Source organism: Prionailurus bengalensis, chromosome A3 (genome assembly GCF_016509475.1).
Source record: "Prionailurus bengalensis isolate Pbe53 chromosome A3, Fcat_Pben_1.1_paternal_pri, whole genome shotgun sequence".
Taxonomy (NCBI): Eukaryota; Metazoa; Chordata; class Mammalia; order Carnivora; family Felidae; genus Prionailurus; species Prionailurus bengalensis.
The window spans coordinates 43677476-43696980 of NC_057354.1; the positions used below are offsets into that span (position 1 = coordinate 43677476).

General features: G+C 43.2%; 1 protein-coding gene across 2 annotated transcripts in view; it reads left to right on the forward strand.

Annotated features, from left to right (window-relative positions):
* SEC23B (SEC23 homolog B, COPII coat complex component) overlaps window positions 1–19505 on the forward strand; it is a 44696-nt gene that overhangs the window by 11167 nt on the left and 14024 nt on the right. For both annotated transcript variants that reach the window (XM_043602969.1, XM_043602968.1), the window contains exons 7-15: window positions 1017–1161; window positions 1559–1717; window positions 2078–2193; window positions 5262–5385; window positions 6684–6764; window positions 11378–11467; window positions 12391–12497; window positions 13939–14092; window positions 17061–17138. In XM_043602969.1, coding sequence (XP_043458904.1) covers window positions 1017–1161; window positions 1559–1717; window positions 2078–2193; window positions 5262–5385; window positions 6684–6764; window positions 11378–11467; window positions 12391–12497; window positions 13939–14092; window positions 17061–17138 — 1054 coding nt within the window. The remainder of the gene's footprint in view (window positions 1–1016; window positions 1162–1558; window positions 1718–2077; window positions 2194–5261; window positions 5386–6683; window positions 6765–11377; window positions 11468–12390; window positions 12498–13938; window positions 14093–17060; window positions 17139–19505) is intronic.

Genomic DNA, 19505 nt, shown 5'->3' on the forward strand with positions numbered 1-19505 from the left:
GTTACACATACATATATACACCCACATGTGTGTGTAGTAGATTTGTTCAGAATGTTTTTCCTCCTAGTGTTGTATCATCACAAAGGTTTTGAGACCACTGTACTCGAGTCTTCCCCTCCTCTTATGCATGGCTATTGTCTTTTTTGAGTCTTAAATAAAACAACAGGCTTCTGTGGGGTGTCCTCAAGCAAACCTAGGACCAGGCACTTATTTTCCTCAGCCCATTGACTGCCTGGGCTGCCTATGGCCGGCAACAGTCAGCAAACATGATAAAATTCATTGTCTGACATTCTGGGGACAGCCACTTACTGTGGTAAGAAACCAGTGCTTCTCTGTGTTTACTCTGAAGGCTCAAGAGAAACACTTGAGAATCACTTTAAAGTGGATCTTTAGGGCCACCTGGGTGGCTCAGTCAGTTGAGCATCCGACTGTTGATTTCAGCTCAGGTCATGAGCTGAAATCCCAGGTTCATGGGATCGAGCCCCACGTTGGGCTCTGCACTGACAGCATGGAACCTGCTTGGGATTCTCTGTGTCCCTGTCTCTCTGCTTCTCCCTTGCTTGTGTGTACATAATTTCTCTCTTTCTCTCAAAATAAATAAATACACTTAAATAAAGTGGATCTTTAGAATGATGAAGGTGGTCCATGTACATGAACTGTGCATGGATTGAATTCACATTAGACCTGTCTTTAGGATTTCTTTGCTGCTTAAAATGTAATTAAAACTGATATTTAAAATCATTTGTTCCCATACTATACGTACATACATATATGTATATATGTATACACATATATATACACACACACACACATATATATACACACACACATATATAAATTGCTCTGTATTCAGTTTTAAATTGTTTCCCTGGCTAAAATTGCTTTGAAGAAATAAAATTGTAAGTTTTTTCTACTGTGAATAATTATTTTGCAGAGCTGTGACTGTGTGTCACCTAGGGCTAAAAACCAGAGTACTTATTAAACCAGGATTAATGTGTCCATTGAAAATCATGCAGATTTCTGCAGCCCATTCACAAGATTGACATGAACCTCACTGATCTCCTTGGGGAGCTGCAGAGGGACCCATGGCCTGTGACTCAGGGGAAGAGACCTTTGCGATCCACTGGTGTTGCTTTGTCCATTGCTGTTGGCCTGTTGGAGGTAACTCAGAATTTACCGGGGCACCTCAAGTTGTGTTTGCTAGCTTTGTTTGAAAATCATTTGTGACCTGAGTCAACTGACTTAGAAAGCACTTCAGTTGTTATTACTATCCACAATGAAGGAGCCCCGTGATGATTTGAAAATATCAGAAGTTTGCATGAGAAACACGAGGCCATTAGGGCAATGGCAGGTGCTCACAGTGAATTAAAAAAAAGTGTATGAAGCCCTTAGGCTGGAAGACACAAGGCTGCTTCTGTGCGTTATCATCTGTGTTATTTTGTACTGTCAACAGTGTTCAGCACAGCTGATGAGAACTGTTTGGAGTATTCTTTAGAGAAATGGAAGCATACTTGGGGTGGGCGGTATGTTTCTAAAATATTGCCATTTACTGTTTTAGGGCACTTTTCCAAACACGGGAGCCAGAATTATGTTGTTTACTGGAGGTCCCCCCACCCAAGGGCCTGGCATGGTAGTTGGAGACGAACTAAAGGTTCCTATTCGTTCCTGGCATGATATTGAGAAAGATAATGCACGTTTCATGAAAAAGGCCACCAAGGTAGGTGCTCTTGAACACAGGCTGTAATTCTGGTATCCTGGTGCTGGGTCTAGGTTGCTCTGGAGTGACAGCTACTTTGCTGAGACCATGCTTTGTGGTCAGCAAGTTGATCTTGATGAGATGACCTTCCAGATATTGGCTGTTGTTAAATTATTGCCCCAGTTCTGAGTCCTTACTTAGAGTGGGTGGTCTTAAAACTGCTAAACGTGTTTTGAGATTGAAAACTGTATGTTTGATTTAATTTGGATGTCATAAAACTATCTCCATATTCCTAAGTTCGGTTACATCCCTTTGGTATAGTAAGGCATACCTAGTGAATAACATTGCTCTTTCCTAAACATAATTTTTCTCTCTTCACAGCACTACGAGATGCTTGCCAACCGAACTGCTACAAATGGTCACTGCATTGATATTTACGCTTGTGCCCTTGATCAGACGGGACTTCTGGAGATGAAGTGTTGTGCAAATCTTACTGGGTATGTTGACAACAAATACCTGGGAAAGGCAAGTGTGTGTGTTTTAAGGAAAGAGAAGTGAGTGGTGGGACTATAGGATGTGCGTGGCTGACTTAGATAAGCTTTCAGAAAGCTCCAGGCTGTGGTATCAGTGGCAAGGGGCATGACGGACACGGAGCACATGCTCAGCCTGAGGGTACGTGGTGGGGCATGCTTAGAGCCTGTCTCTGTATTGTGTGAACCGGTCATGGTGTAAAGCATAGTTCTCAGAGCGTAATGGGGCCTCACCAGCAACGTTCAGGGCTCCCGGGGACTGAGTAGAAGTACACTTCCTCAGGTCTTACCCCAGATTTCCTGAATCAGACTATGAGGCTGCAGCCCAATAGTCAGCTTTTACACGTTTACCAGGGGACTCTGGTGCACAGAAAGCCTGAGAACTGCTCATGTGCACCAATGATCTGAAGCTGGCTGCATGCTAGAATCTTCTGGGAACTTTAAAAACTACTCTTGCTTTGAGTCTTGTCCCTCATGGGGTATGACCTAGGCATCAGCATTTCTTAAACTCTCCTGGGTGTTTCTAATGTGAAGCAGGGTTTAAGAACCACGGTATGGACCCTTAGTGCTCAAAGTGTGGCTGAGCACAGGCAGCATCAGCCTCACATGAGAGCTTGCAAGAAATGTAGTATCTTGAGCCATACCCTAGACCTTTGTTATCAAAACCTGCATTTGAATAAGTTTCCAGGTGATTTGCTCAGAACAGTTTGAGAAGTACTGGCATAGACCTGTGGCGTGTTTCTGAGATTCTGCATTTCTAACAAGCTCCCAGCAATGCTACTGGTCTTCACTGAGCAAAGAAGGGGCACGTAGAGGTTGAACTCGTCACTGAAGCTGTCCCAGAGAGCAGCAGATTTGTTAGGTGACCAGGTCCCAAATGACACTGACATAGCTATACCAGTGAACCGCATTTAGTAGGATGAATTCCTACTGGTATCCTCCAAGAGCTCTTATCTTAGAACATCCATCGAAAAGCTTTACTGTGACCATCCCGAGTTTATACGCCTGTGTGTGTATGTGTGTGTGTGTGCGCGCGCGCGTGTATCTCCAGTGGAGAGGGACCATCACTTCCATCAGATTCTCAGCGAGGTCCTTGATTCCTGAATGACTTGGTGTTTAGGTCGTATAACCTCTTACACAAATATGGTATCAGGGCAACATGTTAGCAGTGACGTTAGTCTCAGAGGTTTTGGTTGTGGCTCAAGGTGAGCCAACCATTTGGGAGGACTTCCAGCAAAGGCAAGGTAGGTAGGCTGTGTTATAGGAATTGATTGTCTTCAGAGAAGACCATAGTGCTTAGTTTCCTTGGTGCCAGGCACACCCAGATTATATCGTCTTCCATTCTGAGCATTTTCAGTTTAAAAGGGATGTACAGATGAGCTGGGGCAGTTCAAAGATGAGCAGTAAGAGTGGCGGAGAGTACTCAGAACTGTGTCATAATGAGAGCGATTAAAGGATCTAGAAAAGATACCACTGAAGACAGATGGGGCATAAGATCTATATTGAACAATCGACTGCCTCTTCTGCGGAGAGGGCATCAGATTTGTTTGTTACATGTGTGACCAAAGGGGAAAACTAGAACCAGTGTTGGAAGCTGCTGGGAAATAGAATTTGAGCCAGTATGAAGACAGACTGTATTAACGGTCAGCACTGTCCGTGCCTGGAATGGACTACCTGTGGAGGGTGTGGCCTCCTATGCTGGAGGAGTTCAAGTCTAATAGGGTAATAATAACCTGGCAGGGTTGGTGTGAGTCAGGATTAGGTTTGTGTGAGTGCAACAGAAGTAGACACTGGAAATAGGCAGCCAGAGCTGGGATATTAGTTTCATTATCCCTGGGGCTGAGGCCCTTCCTGTGCTGTTCCACCACCTTTCTGTGCTACCTGAGGTTTAGGATGGTAACCGGCCTCTTGCTGTGTTATAGCAGCAGGAAGGAGGAGGGGTCCAAGGAAGATATGCGTCTTCCCATGAGAAGGCCCTCCACAAATCACAAAGCCTACCTCCAACAAACAAAGCTGAGTTATACAGCCACATGCAAGGCAGGCTGGGAAATGTAGCCTTTTTTTTTTCCCTCAGGAAACCATGGATCCCATGACTAAGGAGGGTGAGAAGAGTAGACTGTCTAGGGCCAAAGAGCCATCTCTGTTCCTGGAGGGGTCAGGCACTCTGAGATAGCTGGACCAGACGATCTTGTATCCTGCCCAATTCTGAAATCCTATTGGATGATCAATGACTAGATGCATAACTTGCATCAGGTGGTGCTTATCTGCCCAAATACATGAACTGCTGAAATTTTGAATAGTATTTTCCTCTAACTTCAAGAAGGGATACATACAGGTATTCATACACTAGAGATAATTTACATACAGGCAGAGATTCAATGTTTTGAGGCAGTGAATTAACCTGAAAAGGATTTCCTGCAGCCTGGGTATTTCCCCTGTCAGAGGAGAGTAAATGAGGGGAGCTGGATACATTTCCTCAGTAGATGACCCATTAAACCTGTGGGTTTACCAATGAAGGGTTCTTCTGTTTTCTTCTTCTTTTGAAATAATTACGGATTCATAAGAAATTGCAAAAATATTACAGAGAGGTCTGTCCATGCTCTTCCATTTAGCAACTCCAGTGGTTGTGTCTTAAGTTGTGTCTTAATAGAAATAAAGCACAGTATCACAACCAGGGATTGACATAGTGTGATAGAATGAACTATATCATAGAGTCTGCTTGGACTTTGAGTTTGTACAGGCACTCATTTTTGTAACGTGGGGGTGTATAGTATGAGGTTGTATCATCTGTAGATTTGTGTGACCACCTCTGTGGGACAGATTTAGAACTGTTCTAAGGAGTCCTATCTTTGATATTTTGAAAATAGTGTCTTTCCTAAGTACAAATTGAACTTGCTGTTTCCCATTTAAGTTAGTAGCACCTTCACAGACATGAGTTTTTTTTTCTTTCTTTAAATTACTGTTTGTGAACACCGTGGAAGCATCTGAGTGGCTTTCAGTCATCCTAAATGTTCACTTTCTTCTTTCTTTCCTAGAGGCCACATGGTGATGGGAGACTCTTTCAACACCTCTCTCTTCAAACAGACTTTCCAGAGAATTTTTACTAAAGATTTCAACGGAGATTTTCGCATGGCGTTTGGTGCTACTTTGGAAGTGAAGGTATGATAACGTTCTAAAATTTTAACGGAAGAAGAGTGTTACTTATTTAGTAGTCAGATTTGTAGAAGCCTCACCTTGCTGGACACAGACATCAAAAAGTAAATTAAAAGGTTCCCAGCAAAATAGTTGAACAAGGTATATTGATTCTATTACTGTGCTTCTTGAGGGTGACCTGTATATTAATGTTTTATGCAAAGAGGTGTCTGATTCCCCTGCAGGCTCTGCTTGGTCCTGCTCTAGGACAGCAGGCCTGAGAAGTGGCGGCAGGCTGAGCACAGAGGCTGCCACGTGGTGTTGAGCACCCCCCTGGCCGTCGGTATGGGCCACCACATTCACAAAACCATGTTTATATTTAGTGGCTGTCTGCAGACTAACCAGAGTGCTCAGAAATAGTGCAGTAGTGGGAGTTTGGGTCCTCCTTTTTCTCGTAGGGACTGAAAACCCTACACACTTCATTCGGAGTTGTTGAGAAAACATTAGAAGGGGCTGCTATGTGATACAATTGGGATTATTACTTTGAGAATTAGAGATAAACTTTAAATAATCTCAAATGTTTGAGGTTTTTTTTCTTTTTTTTTTTGAGCTGAAGAGAGGTAGACTTTAATGAATTGAGATTTAAAAATCTAAGTATGTTGGCCATGTAGTTATGTTGGAGTTCATGAGTTAAGCATTTTTATTTATTTATTTACTTATTTATTTATGTTTTACATTTATTTTTGAGAGACAGAGAGAGACAGAGCACAAGCAGGGGAGGGGCAGAGAGAGAAGCAGACACAGAATCCGAAGCAGGCCCCGGGCTCCCAGCTGTCAGCACAGAGCCTGACACGGGGCTCGAACTCACAAACTGTGAGATCATGACCTGAGCTGAAGTCAGATGCTCAACCAACTAAGCCACCCAGGTGCCCCTTGAATTAAGCATTTTTAAAGCAACATACAATAGTATATCCACTGATCAGAGATTATAAATAATTATAGCTAAGTACTTGGGATTGGAAAGAAATGTATTTTTGGCAGAATTATTTTCTTATATGTGTACAATAATTTCAAAGGTGAAAAAGTTCAAAATGCTGCATCATCTTTGGAACAAAGTTAATGCAGTTTCCAAAGGAGGATTTTATTAGTTTTTATCCGATTACAGTGGTCACGGAATAGTTTGTAAGAGAATAATCCACGTAGGATTTCTTCTCACTGGAATGATAATGCTGCCATATTTTTCCTGTAAGTTTTAGCTGTGTCTTTCGTGAGAGGATGGCTCTCAATGAATTTTAACTTTATGCTGTCTTGTATTTCCATTTTAGACCTCTCGGGAGCTGAAAGTTGCAGGAGCCATTGGTCCTTGTGTGTCTCTGAATGTGAAAGGACCATGTGTGTCAGAAAATGTAAGGAAAACTCCATTGTTCTCACCCCCTCTGCCCCAGGATTTAATTCATTAGAAATGTCAGTGGGGTGACCTTATGTCACTTGTTGGGATGTGTCTGTGTCTGTGGTGAGGGGAGAAGGGCCAACTCTTTACTGATGACCACAACTCTGAGAAGTGGTGTCTTTTCTGTCTGTCCTTCCATCTATCTAAAGGGTCAGAGAGGAGAAAACTGAGGCTCGAGAGGTCAAGTATCTTATTCTCTGGGTCAGAACTGATATGGAGGAGCTAGAGCCTAGGTTCCCCTAACCCCACTGTCCTTGTTTGGGTCTCTGTGACAATAAGCCACAAGGTATTCTGTGTAGCAAGGCAGGCATTCAGCTGAAGCCTTCAGGGATAAAGCTTTGTGTGTTGCCTTAGAGGTGATACCTTTGTCTCACTTCTCAGAGACCATTTTGAGTTAGTTGGGCATGAATGACACTGTTGTACATGCAGACAGGTATGTTCTTTGGGTAACACATTTTGAGAATATGTAAACAAAGTTAAGTTAACCCACTAGATGGTGAGGTGGCTTTGCTGGTGGCTCACTTCCTCTGCTTATACTTTAGCTGCTAGGAGACAGACCGTTGGGTGCAGTGAGGCCCCTCCAGAGTGGTTCTGGGCTGGGATTGTCATAGTTATGTCCTTCCTTCGATGTCCTCTTCAATGAGGATACGCTGGACTCTGTAGAGCCAGATGTGGATACAAGGGTGCACATTTACCCCTGCTATCTTATGGCCTGGACAAGGTACTTAATCACTCTGGGATTTAACGTCTTTATCTAGGAAGTGGAGATAGTAATAGTACCTGTTGGCAGGGCTAAATGAGTAAGTTCAGGTCAAACGTGCAGAACAGCCCCTGGCACAATGGAAGCCCACATAGATTTCATCTTTCTCATCCTCATTTTTTTTTTTAACATTTATTTTTGAGAGAGAGAGACAGAGCGTGAGCAGGGGAGGGGCAGAGAGAGAGGGAGACATAGAATCCAAAGCAGGTTCCAGGCATTGGTTTCAAGAGTAGAATTTAGTGATTCATCACTTAACACACAACACTCGGTGTTCATCACAGCAAGTGCCCTCCTTAATGCCCATCGCCCATTTAGCCCATCCCCTGCCCACCTCCCTCCATCAACCTTCAGTTTGTTTTCTAAATTCCACCAATAAGTGAAATCATATGGTATTTGTCTTTCTCTGACAGACTTATTTTCGCTTAATATAATGCTTAGTGACTACTTTGGTTAATGTTTTGTTGAAGTTGCCAGAGGCAAGGTGATTTGAGAGAATATTCCTGTAATCCCCTGGGCGAGGCAGGTTGCTGCCCTAAAGCCCATCTGAGGAGTCACTCATTATCCCAGTGTATGAAAGGACTTATACCCCTAATTCCTGGGAGGGCTTTGGAAGGTTGCCCTGTTCCAAAATATTTTCCATAGACTTAAAATCTCCTTAGAGAATAATTTTATGAATCAGTGCAAGCTGATTAGCTGTTCTAGGAACCGGTAGGAATTCAACGATGAGGTTTTGGGAGGGGGGTGGAGGATGCAAAGAGAGGGAGATAGAATTCAACATACAGAGAAGCTTAGGGAAGTGGGAAAGAGTCCTGTATACCCAACATTTAGAGTCAGTAATTGTTAACATTTTGTCTTAATTCTGTCCTCTATTTTTGCAATATTTGCTTTGTCTATCTGATTATTATCTATTGGCCGTATTTACTTTATCATACTTCTTCAGAACCTTTAAAAACAAGTTGCAGGTGTCATGACACTTAGTCTTTTGGTGTGTATCTTCTAAAATTAAGGATGTTCTCCTACCATGACATATCAAACCTAAGATAAGAAAATGATAATTTGCTAATATCAGCTGTATTTAGTCATTCTTTCCCTAATTTTTCCCTAAATGCCCTTCATAGCTGTTTCTTCCACACGCTAACCAGTATTGCATCTAGCATTATGTATCCTTAGTCTTTTTAAATCTGGAATGGTCTTTCTGTTCTTTGGGGTTTTTTGCTTGTTTTGTTTGATGACATTGATTTGTTGAAGATACAGTGCCAAGTGCCCATCTCTTCTGCAATAGAGTACCACACATTCTCAGTGTATTTGATTGTTTCCTTGTGGTGGCCGTGAACTGGTTTCTGTCCTCTCTGTATTTTCTGTAAAGTGAAAGTTAGATTAGTGATTTGATTCAAGTTAGACCATTTTGTCCACCACAGTTCCTGGGTAATCTTATACCTCATGCGTGTTTCTTCAAGAACCACTTCTGTCTAATCTTCTGTGTTAGTGGTGCTGAGTTAGACAGTGTGGTGAAGGTGATGACTGCCCCACATCTTTCTGTTATAAGGGCACATTTCCTTTTAGTCGTTAGCAGTAAATCTGTTGAACGAGATTGTGGCAAAATGTGAATATCTTGCTTGCCAACAGCCTTTTACCTAATGGTTTTAACATCCATTGATTATCCTTACTTGAATCATTATGTTTCATTGGAGATTATCAAATGGTGATTTCCTAATTTTATCTTCATACTTACTCTGGTAAATGCAAGGTAAATGCTTACATACGGAATTTGTGTATTAGTGAGAAAATGTACTTCTGGGGCTCTGGAGGGTTTGTGGCCCACTCAGGCATTGGTGCTGATAGAAGAGGGAAGATTTTCTTTTTGCCTACCCATCTTGATTTCATTGGCTTGGGCCCTGCAAACAAGACTGGCAAAGGACAGGTTTCATAATAGAATAAATTAACGCACACATTACACGTAAACACATTGCATGTATGTACTCAGTAGGGAGTAAATCAAAGGGATGGTTAGAACTTGGGATTATGTGGTATCTTAACAAAAGAACAGTAAATCTGTAGAAAAGTGACAAGATACAGGAAAGGCACTTTGAGCCTCTAGGGCTGGCACAGTGTGGAAGGTAGATAGATGGAGGGAGCTAATGGAAGAGAAGAGGGTTGGTCTTAGCATCTTTCTTGTATAGATTCGTCTTATGCCCTCTCTGGGCTGATAAGCATCTAGAGTTGTCTTTGATGATTGAGAATCATCCTGCCCTTAGTAGGTGGAGGGCAGAGAGTTTTCTTATGTCTGTTTTTTCAAACTACCTTCTGCTTAAAATAATCCTTATGTCAGAGTGGTGTATTTTGCAGTGGCATACTCTGAATCCCTCGAATTGAAACTTTAAGTTTCATATATTAAAACTTGAGTTGTGGTATGGGAAGATTCGGGAGAAAGGATTAGCAAGCCAAGAAAGGGAGGCATGCAATCTTCTTTTGCTTCTTTGCCATATTCCCTCGGTGTGGCCCTTCACTTTCCAACAGATGTTCCCTGCTTCTATTAGAAAAGGCCACTAAAAGGGAAGGTGACATGTACAAATCCATCCATCTCACCAGCTTGCTTTGGAAATACTGATGAAACAGAGCCCTCTCTTCTCTCTACCTTAGAGCTGCTCTGTGATTTCACCTAAGAATGTTCCCTTCACCCTCTGACCGTCTCCTTCCTGAGATTGCTGGTTCTTTGGCCAGGTACAAAGGCTCCTGGCATAGCTTTGTAGAGGCCACAGTGGTATCAGCTCTTCTTACCTGACAGTGTACAATCTGGGTGCAGTGTACAATTCAGAGTCATACAAAAGAAATATGACCGTCTCGATGCATGCTCATGTTACTTCCTAAAAAGCACAGTATTCTGGGGGTGCCTGGGTGGCTCACATGGTTAAGTGTCCAACTCTTGATTTTGGCTCAGGTCATGAGGGATCAAGCCCCACATCAGGCTCTGTACCAACAGCACAGAGCCTGCTTGGGATTCTCTCTCTTCCTCTCTCTCTGCCCCTCTCCTGCTTGTTCTCTCTCTCTCATAAATAAACTTAAAAAAAAACAACAACACTTGGCATCTACCATTCTGCATTTTGATGAAGTATGTTAAAACGTATAATATTTACTGAATGATAAGAATGTATGTTGCAGAATCTAGTGATCTTGGTTGACAATTCTAGGTATTTTTGACACCTGCAGCCTTTTCTTGTAGATGTCCTGCTTAAAACAGCAACACTCTTCACATTTCAGTGAACTTCATTTATCATTGGGAGTCCTTCAGCTAGTCAATAAAAAGCAGGCTTCATACCACTAAAATCTAAATTCTCTTACAAGGATTTACATGTCGTTTTTGCATAAAGGAACTGGATTCAAAATTAATAATTAATAGTTAATATCCTGTAACTATTTCTTGTTCTAATAATAATGGTGAAACTTTCAAGCTAACTTTCACGATAATTCTAACCGTGGCTTCTTTCAGCTAACTTCAGTGTTATATACTGTGTGTGTGTGTGTGTGTGTGTGTGTGTGTGTGTGTGTGTGTAGAGGGAGAAAGAGCTATCTTGGTGATATAATGGAAATTGGTCCAAGTTCTAATATAAAAAGCTTAATTTTAGAGGCCTGTAATAAATCTTAAACCTTATTCTGGCTTATAATTGTACTTTTTTTTAGTTAAATTTAAATTTTCATTTGGAATGAAATCTTTTAAGTAGCCTACCATTCTTAGAGTCAGTATTTTTCATCAGCAGTTAACCACAGGAGTAGCTTTTTGTTTTTATTTTTAATTCCTCTTCTTACCCCAGGAGCTTGGTGTTGGTGGCACGAGTCAGTGGAAAATCTGTGGCATGGATCCCACATCTACACTTGGCATCTACTTTGAAGTAGTCAATCAAGTGAGTTGGATTTCTTTATGAGTATTCATGTCTCTTGGTGTTGTGTTTTCTGGTTTATTGATTTATTTTTAAGTGTTTATTTATTTTGAGAGAGTATGTGGGGCGGGGAGGGGCAGAGAGAGAGGAATCCCAAGCATGCTCTGCACTGTCAGCACAGAGCCCAACACGGGGCTTGATCTCACCAACTGTGAGATCATGACCTAAGCTGTAATTGAGTTGGACACTTAGCTGACTGAGCCACCTAGGAATCCCTGTGTGTTCTGATTTATTACAGACTGGTGGCCTCTAGCTTCTTTCTCTGAAGACTGATGTTTCTTTGGGCTTGTGTTTGCCTGACGTCTGTCTGGCACGACCCTTTTTTTCCTTTCAGGGTTTGGTCAGAGTCAGACAGCAGATTGCTTTCATCACTTAAATTGTTGAACTGGCTTTTACCAGCCATCATAATGTTGGTGAATTTTTGAGTGTGTCAGTTTTTCCCCATTATTTTATTTAGAAAAATTCAAATGTACAGAAAAATGAAAAGAATTGCAGAGTGAATACCTGTACAATTACAGGTATCCTCACCTACCACTTAGATTCTATAGTTCTATAGTTCCCGTTTTACTTTATTTTACTTTGCTTTAAGACAAATTCCTGTCGTGTCTTTCATCCCTAAACACTTCAGCATGCATATCAGCATATCAGTAACTTGAGTTTAATATTTACTTGAATTTGGTTGGGTTTTTTTTTTTTTTTTTTTTTTTTGAGGTAAAAGCTGTGTACAGTGACATGCCCAGATTTTAAATGTACCATTCAGAGTGCATCGAGGACCTTACTGTCACCACTGTGTTAGTTGTTTTAGGAAGAGCACAGTGGGCTCTGTGACCATGTGTGTTTGAGTCATGCCTGTAACAGTAACCAGGTGTGTGGCCTATCATCTGCAGCACAACGCCCCGATCCCCCAGGGAGGCAGAGGCGCCATCCAGTTTGTCACTCAGTATCAACACTCCAGCACCCAGAGGCGCATCCGCGTGACCACCATTGCCCGAAAGTGAGCATCCCGGTTTCCTTTCTGTGGAGCCACCAGTGCTTTTCTTTTGAAGAGATCATTTAACATCTGCTAGTTTATCTTAATAGTTCCATTGAATGGTTCTCACCAGTCTCACAGACTCATTTGATTAGAGAAGGAGGAGGAGGAAGAGATATTGCGGACTAACCTAGTTAGGCCTGCAGACACTTGCCTAGAAGAATCCTCTTTCAGTAGGAATAAATTAATTAAAAATTAATTTTCATTACCACCAGATAAGTGAACTGTAAATACATCCTCCTTGTAAAAGATTCAAGCAGCTCATAATTGTATAAAGAATGGGTCTCTGCCCACTCTCCCCAGAGGTGAAATGCTATTACTACACCGGTATTTATCTTCACAGTCCCGTTTCTGTGCAGTTGTGTCGTATGTGTGTATTATATGCACAGATGGCTTCTTATATTAGTATACTTACAAACTTTTCTCAATAATGTATCAAGGACGTCTTCCACGTCAACACATATGAGCTCCTCACTGGTTGTAATGGCTGCACAGCATTGCATGGTTTGAATGGGATGTACCACTCCTCTCTTCAAGGAATTTCAGGTCCTACCTTCCTTCCAACAGTGCTGCATTCATGGGTTTAGGTCTTTGTGTATATGAGTATTTCTTTCCAACCCCTTCATAGAAGTAGAATTTTGTATCCTGTAAAACTGTCCTAAGAAGTTAATTTGTATTCTCCCTAATACTGTAAGGAGAGTCTTGTCTTCTCATTAATAATTAATATTATTGATCTCTAACATGCTAATATAGAGCAGTTTGCCACTTTTATATGTATTTTAAAATACATATTTATTAATTTTTCACGTGTTTATTAATGGGTTGAGCACTTTTGATGTTTATTGGCCATATATATTTCTTCTGTGATAGCCTTTGCCCATTTTGTAAAACCTGTTTCTTTTTCTTGTTCATTAATTTACAGGGACTCTATGTATTCTGGATATGATTATTGTTTGTTGTTCATATCTGTTCCTGGTCTGTCTATTGTTTTTCAGTTTTGTTCATAATGTCTTTATTTGTTTAGAAAACTTTTGTATACATGCTAATTCTTTCTACCATGGGTATGATGCTGGAAAGTCATCTTGTATATTTGTAAACATATAGATTTTTGCAAGATTGACCTAGAGTAAGGAATTGGAGTCTTAGGCGCCTTTTGGGTATCTACTTTCATGATAACTTATGGCACATTGGGAAGTTCTCCGTAATTTTTCCTCTGCACTTATATCCTTCAGAAATCACATGAGGGCAAATGAAAATGTATGTAAAACTCCTGTGATTGCTTACTGAGTTCTAATCTATGTTGCCTTAGATGAAGTAACAGGACTTAGGTTTCTTTATCTTAACGGAAAGCTAGCTTTCTGGTTTCTCCTGAATATAAGCATGGCACTAATTCTGGAATTGTCAGTTGGGCAGATGCACAAAGCCAGCTCAGGCACATAGAAGCAGCATTTGACCAGGAGGCTGCAGCAGTCTTGATGGCTCGGCTGGGGGTGTTCCGTGCAGAGTCAGAGGAAGGGCCTGATGTGCTCCGGTGGCTAGACCGACAGCTCATTCGACTGGTAAGTTGGGCACCGTGGCACCAGGTTCAGTCTTAGTCTCTGCTCTACATTGAGAAAAGAAAGCTGATGCTTAAACCTGTCATTTCATACAGTTAGTCAACAAGAATTTTCTGTTGCTTACCTTAAGCCAAACACATTTACAAGTACCTTTTCCCCTCAAGGGCTTACATTATAGTTGGGAAGGAATGCATGCACAGGACATTTGGCGAAAGATGCAGATCTGTGCACCCAAAGAGTTGATTTAGATGAGTCCCTGTGGAAGCTGTGGTTCTATTTTTTCCCTCCAGGTGTGGGTGATATTTTTCAGCAGTAGGTGTTTGTGGCCCATTGAATGTAGAGATGCCTCATGTGTTGTTCTGGGTCTAATCAGGATAAATCACACAGTAATTTAAGCAGGGAAAGTTTTACTTAAAAATTACTGTCACAGGGCACCTGGGTAGCTCAGTCAGTTGAGTGTCCAATCCTTGATTTTGGCTGAGGTCATGATCTCAGGGTTGTGAGACTGATTCCCACATTGGGCTCCACACAGCACATGGAGCCTGTTTGAGAGTCTCTGTCTCCCTCTCTCTCTGCCCTTCCCCTGCTCATGCATATGCACACTCACTCTCTCTCTTAAAAAAAAAAAAAAAAAAAAAAGATTGGGTGGCTCAGTTTGTTAAGTGATGTACTCTTGATTTCAGCTCAGGTCATGATCTCATGGTTCATGGGTTCAAGCCCCACATCGGGCTCTTTGCTGACAGAGCAGAGCCTGCTTGGGATTCTCTCTCTCCCTCTCTCTCTGCCCCTCCCCTGCTCTCTCTCTCTCTCTCTCTCTTTCTCTCTCTGTCTCTCAAAATAAGTAAATAAAACTTAAATGAGTTTCATTAATGAGCAAACAATATAAGAAAATCTAAAAAAGACTCACGACAGAGGCTTTGAATAATGAGGGATTGGCTAGTAGTAAGAAGCAAAGAGAAGTCTAAAGAATATAGGAAGAGCAACTGTGTAGCAGCCATTACTTCTAGGCTCAGGTAGATCCCCCAAGGAAGGACCCTCTACTTCCCAGGGCTGATCTAGGTGGGAGGGCACAGCCTTGGCTCACTGAGTCTCTCTTGGCAAGGAAGTTGCCCTAGTGTCATGGCAGAGGACCTTAACAGAAATTCACCCTCTGGAATTGGATGATGAAAGTCTACTCTTGGGGTGCCAAGGAAAACTCTTCATAAGGAAGTGTCTCATCAGAGGCACACAGAGTATACAGAGGTAGCTGCTGGCTCTAGGAGCTCAGCACTGGGGAAGCCACAGGCACTCCTGCTGAGTGAGCATCCTGGAACCCTGAAACATCCTTGCCTCCAGCACACTCTACTGACAGCTTAACATCATGACAACTGGCACAGGAAAAATATTCAAAGGGCCCAAGCCCTTTTCACGACAGGCAAGAGTAAATTTGGAGTTACAAAGCAGTAAATCGGTAATTGACATAGGCTTACTGTTATGGAAATTCACAGCACGGATTCATGATCAAACACCTATTTAACTTTATTCAGGTGTGTGTGTGCCCTTGCTGTCCCATGGAACCATTTTTTTCAGGGAATGTCAACATTTGAAACAATTTGAAAATTGAGCAGAAGGTCCGGGTAGTTGGCAAAGTGAGCCTTGGGGAAAGGGGAAAGTGAGCTTTGAATCAGGTTTTCTTAAAACGAGCAGGGTAACAGATGAGAAGTCAGGGCCAAGCATGGATAAGCCTGTGGGACATAGCTGTGCATTTCAGCTTTTACTGGGGACCTGGAGAGACCTCATGAGGCCACGTTGTACGATGGGGAAAAGCAGTGAAAGTGCTGCTTAATTGTAGAATGCTTCATTTTATTTATGATTTTTTTTTAATATATATTTTTTTACTTTAGAGAGTGAGCAGGGGAGAGGAGCAAAGGGGGAGAGAGAGAGAGAGAGAGAGAGAGAGAGAGAGAGAGAGAGAGAGAGTATCTTAAGCAGGCTCCACGCTTAGCACAGAGCCCAGTGCAGGGCTTGATCTCACAATCCTGGGATTGCGACCTGAGCCAAAATCGAGAGTTGGACGCTCAACCAATTGTTCAATTGATTTTACACATGAATTTGTGAAAATACGTCCGAGGGAAGCCATCCTGCTTTTGGGTGCCCCTAACAGGCAGCACTAGATGTGGGGGTGGATTTAGATGACATCAGTCTGTTACTTATAGCTGAAGTAGTGAGGATGGGAGCAAGGGCCAAGGACTAGCCTCCAAGGAACCCACAGTTAGGAGGTAGGGAGATGAGGGGCCATGGAACAAGCCAGAGAAGGATCAGTTGGGGAGAATGAGAAATAAGAAAGTGCTGTGTTAGCAACTGGAGGAGAATTTCACGAGGTTTGGGGGAGCCACTTGGCCTGTGCTACTGGGGAGTCCAGGAAGGTGAGAGCCGTACAAGGTCATCAGACTTGGTAGGAGAGGTAACTGTCAAGAGATAATCTTTCCTTTAGTGGCGGAAGGTCCAGTTCTCTAGTGGCCAGAAGCGAGGTGCAAAACAAAGAGGAAATAAAGGCTGGAAGAGAAAATATTGTTCAGAAATTTGCCTTTGAAAAGAGGAAGAAAATTGAGGTGTAGAGTGATGCAACATCAAAGCTTATCTATTATTGCCAGTTTTTGGTGCACTTTGAGTTTTTTCCTATGGGAGAGGGCCTGAGAGAGTGCCTCGAGCCTCTGACTGGTCTGGGTGATCCTCTAGCAGCATTGCTTGGGAGCCCCGGGAGCTGGTGAGAAATGCAGGACGTCTCCACATCTGCCGAATCAGAATCTGTGTTTAACAACACCCTGTTGCTGGGTTGGCCCAACCATGCTTGGGAAGTGCTGGTCTTGGGACTCTAAGTCAGAATTGAAATTGGAACATAGCTGTCCTACTGCAGGCATTTTTCCAGGTGACACTAACTTGGCTTTTCTTTCTCTCTCTTTTTTTCCTTTTTGCTGTTCCCTTTCAACAGTGTCAGAAATTTGGACAGTATAACAAAGAAGACCCCACTTCTTTTAGGTTATCAGATTCCTTCTCTCTGTATCCTCAGGTGAGTAATAGGTGTTTTTTAGGTAACTGTAGAAGAATAAATTGTGATCGAAATAAAATGCGCTGCAAAAAATTTTTTTTTTTTACTCAGGCTCCGCACTGAGATTCTCTTTCTCTCTCCTCCAGTTGTGTGTGTGCTCGCTCACTCGCTCTCTCTCTCTCAAAAAAAAATTTTTTTTTTGGAAATAAGACTCACTGCTCTCAGGCTAAAGTGAAGACTCGGTGTGTTTTGAGACTGTGTCTATAGGTGATGAAGGTTATTCTGTTCAGTTCTCTGTGTCTGTGTGAGACCGTGTCTCAACCCTACGGAAGACAAGATGACATATGCAGGAAGAAGAGATGTATGTAAACCTCCATAAAAGGCAAAACAGGGTCGTTGCTGAAGGCCACAACAAAACCTTTTAATTTGAAACAGTGCTGGGTAGACAGCTTTCTCAGCAGCAAATCAAGAAAATGCAGCACATGTGAAGACGAGTATAACAAAATGGGACCAGAAATAATGACAAATATTTAATGATAAGTCTGTAGTGACTCTGCTACGTCATACCCGGGAAACAGCAGTAATAACAGCTCCTGTAAATAACTGCACTGTGCCCGAACCAGGCACTTGGGAGCCATTGGACAGGGAAAGGAGGGAGAGAAGTGGGCAGAGCTCGAAGCTGCTGTCAGGGATCTGTGTATTTACCCTTTCTGAACCCCCATCCTCATCTGTAAATGAGGAAACTAGAGCTTGGCCCTGTAGGTGCTGTGAGGATGCTAGGCCGAGGTGGATGGAGTGTTCACCTCAGGGCCAGATGCTCGCTAAGTAGCTCCACAGCTGGGGCCCAGGACTCTCAGGTGGCCTCTTTGCAGTGCAGCTTTCCCTGAACCAGAAGCAATCCCAACCCTTCCCTTCCCTTCCCCTCCCCTCCCCTCCCCTCCCCTCCCTCCCCTCCCTTTCCCTTCCTTTCCCTTCCCTCCCCTCCCCTCCCCTCCCCTCCCTTTCCCTTCCTTTCCCTCCCCTCCCCTCCCCTCCACTCCCTTTCCCTCCCCTCCCCTTCCTTTCCCTCCCCTCCCCTCCCCTTCCTTTCCCTCCCCTCCCCTCCCCTTCCTTTCCCTCCCCTCCCCTTCCCTCCCCTTCCTTTCCCTCCCCTCCCCTTCCCTCCCCTTCCTTACCCTCCCCTCCCCTCCCCTTCCCTCCCCTTCCTTACCCTCCCCTCCCCTTCCATCATTTTCTTAAGAATTAGTAGAGAGTTGGGGCGCCTGGGTGGCGCAGTCAATTAAGCGTCCGACTTCAGCCAGGTCACGATCTCGCGGTCCGTGAGTTCAAGCCCCGCGTTGGGCTCTGGGCTGATGGCTCAGAGCCTGGAGCCTGTTTCCGATTCTGTGTCTCCCTCTCTCTCTGCCCATCCCCCGTTCATGCTTTGTCTCTCTCTGTCCCAAAAATAAATAAACGTTGAAAAAAAAAAAAAGAATTAGTAGAGAGTAGAAAACTTCCATTTTTTAATAAATTTGTGAGCACTTACATATGCACATAGGTGTTATTCTTTCAGTTACTCAATTTGGAAAGTGGTCACAGGTTTCAGTTGTGAACTTGTATAGCTTGGACTCTCAGGATTAGAAGGGAACCTTAAAGATCACTTCACTTGACCCCCGGCCCAGGGCAGGGCTCCGTGGTCCCTAACATGTGGGCCTCTGGCCTGTGCTGGAATAGCTGAGGCTGTACAGTGTTGTGGAAGGAGCCCTGGACCTGCCAGAGTCAGAGTGGAGTTCTGGCACTGGTTCTGCTGCTGCTGATTCTGGGTGAGGTCCTGAACCCCCTCCTCAGAAGGATGTTGATATCCTCCTCAGAAGGAAGGAGTGGGTCTGGAGAAGTGGTTTGCAATCTCTTTGAAGCCGTGGAATCCTTTTTTCTAGAGGACCCCCTTAAAAGACAGCACGTAAAGCAGATAGACTTGCAGCTGCTTTGGTTGTGCCCACGCACCACCCTCACCCACTGGGTGCTGCCACAGCACCCTCCACCACCCCCCCAACCCGCACCCTAAGGATCTGCTAGGACTGAAGAGCACAGTTTGAAAAGCACTGAATGAGGTGGTTTCCAAGATTCCTCCAGTTGTGGCATCTAGGTTAGAAGTCAAGCCCAGTCTTTGGAACCCGATGCCTGGAATAGAGTGGCTCTGCCCCTCAGTGCGAGTGGCCATGGGCAAGTTGCCTATCCCATAGTTTGCTCACCCGTAAACTAGGGAAGGTAAGAGAACCTACTTTGTGGGCTTATTGGAAAGATGAAATCATTTTTGTCAGCTGCTTTGTGCCTTGCACATGAGATACATTGAATATCAGCCATGATTATTAGGAATCTATGATTCAATATTTGGAATTTCAGGAAACT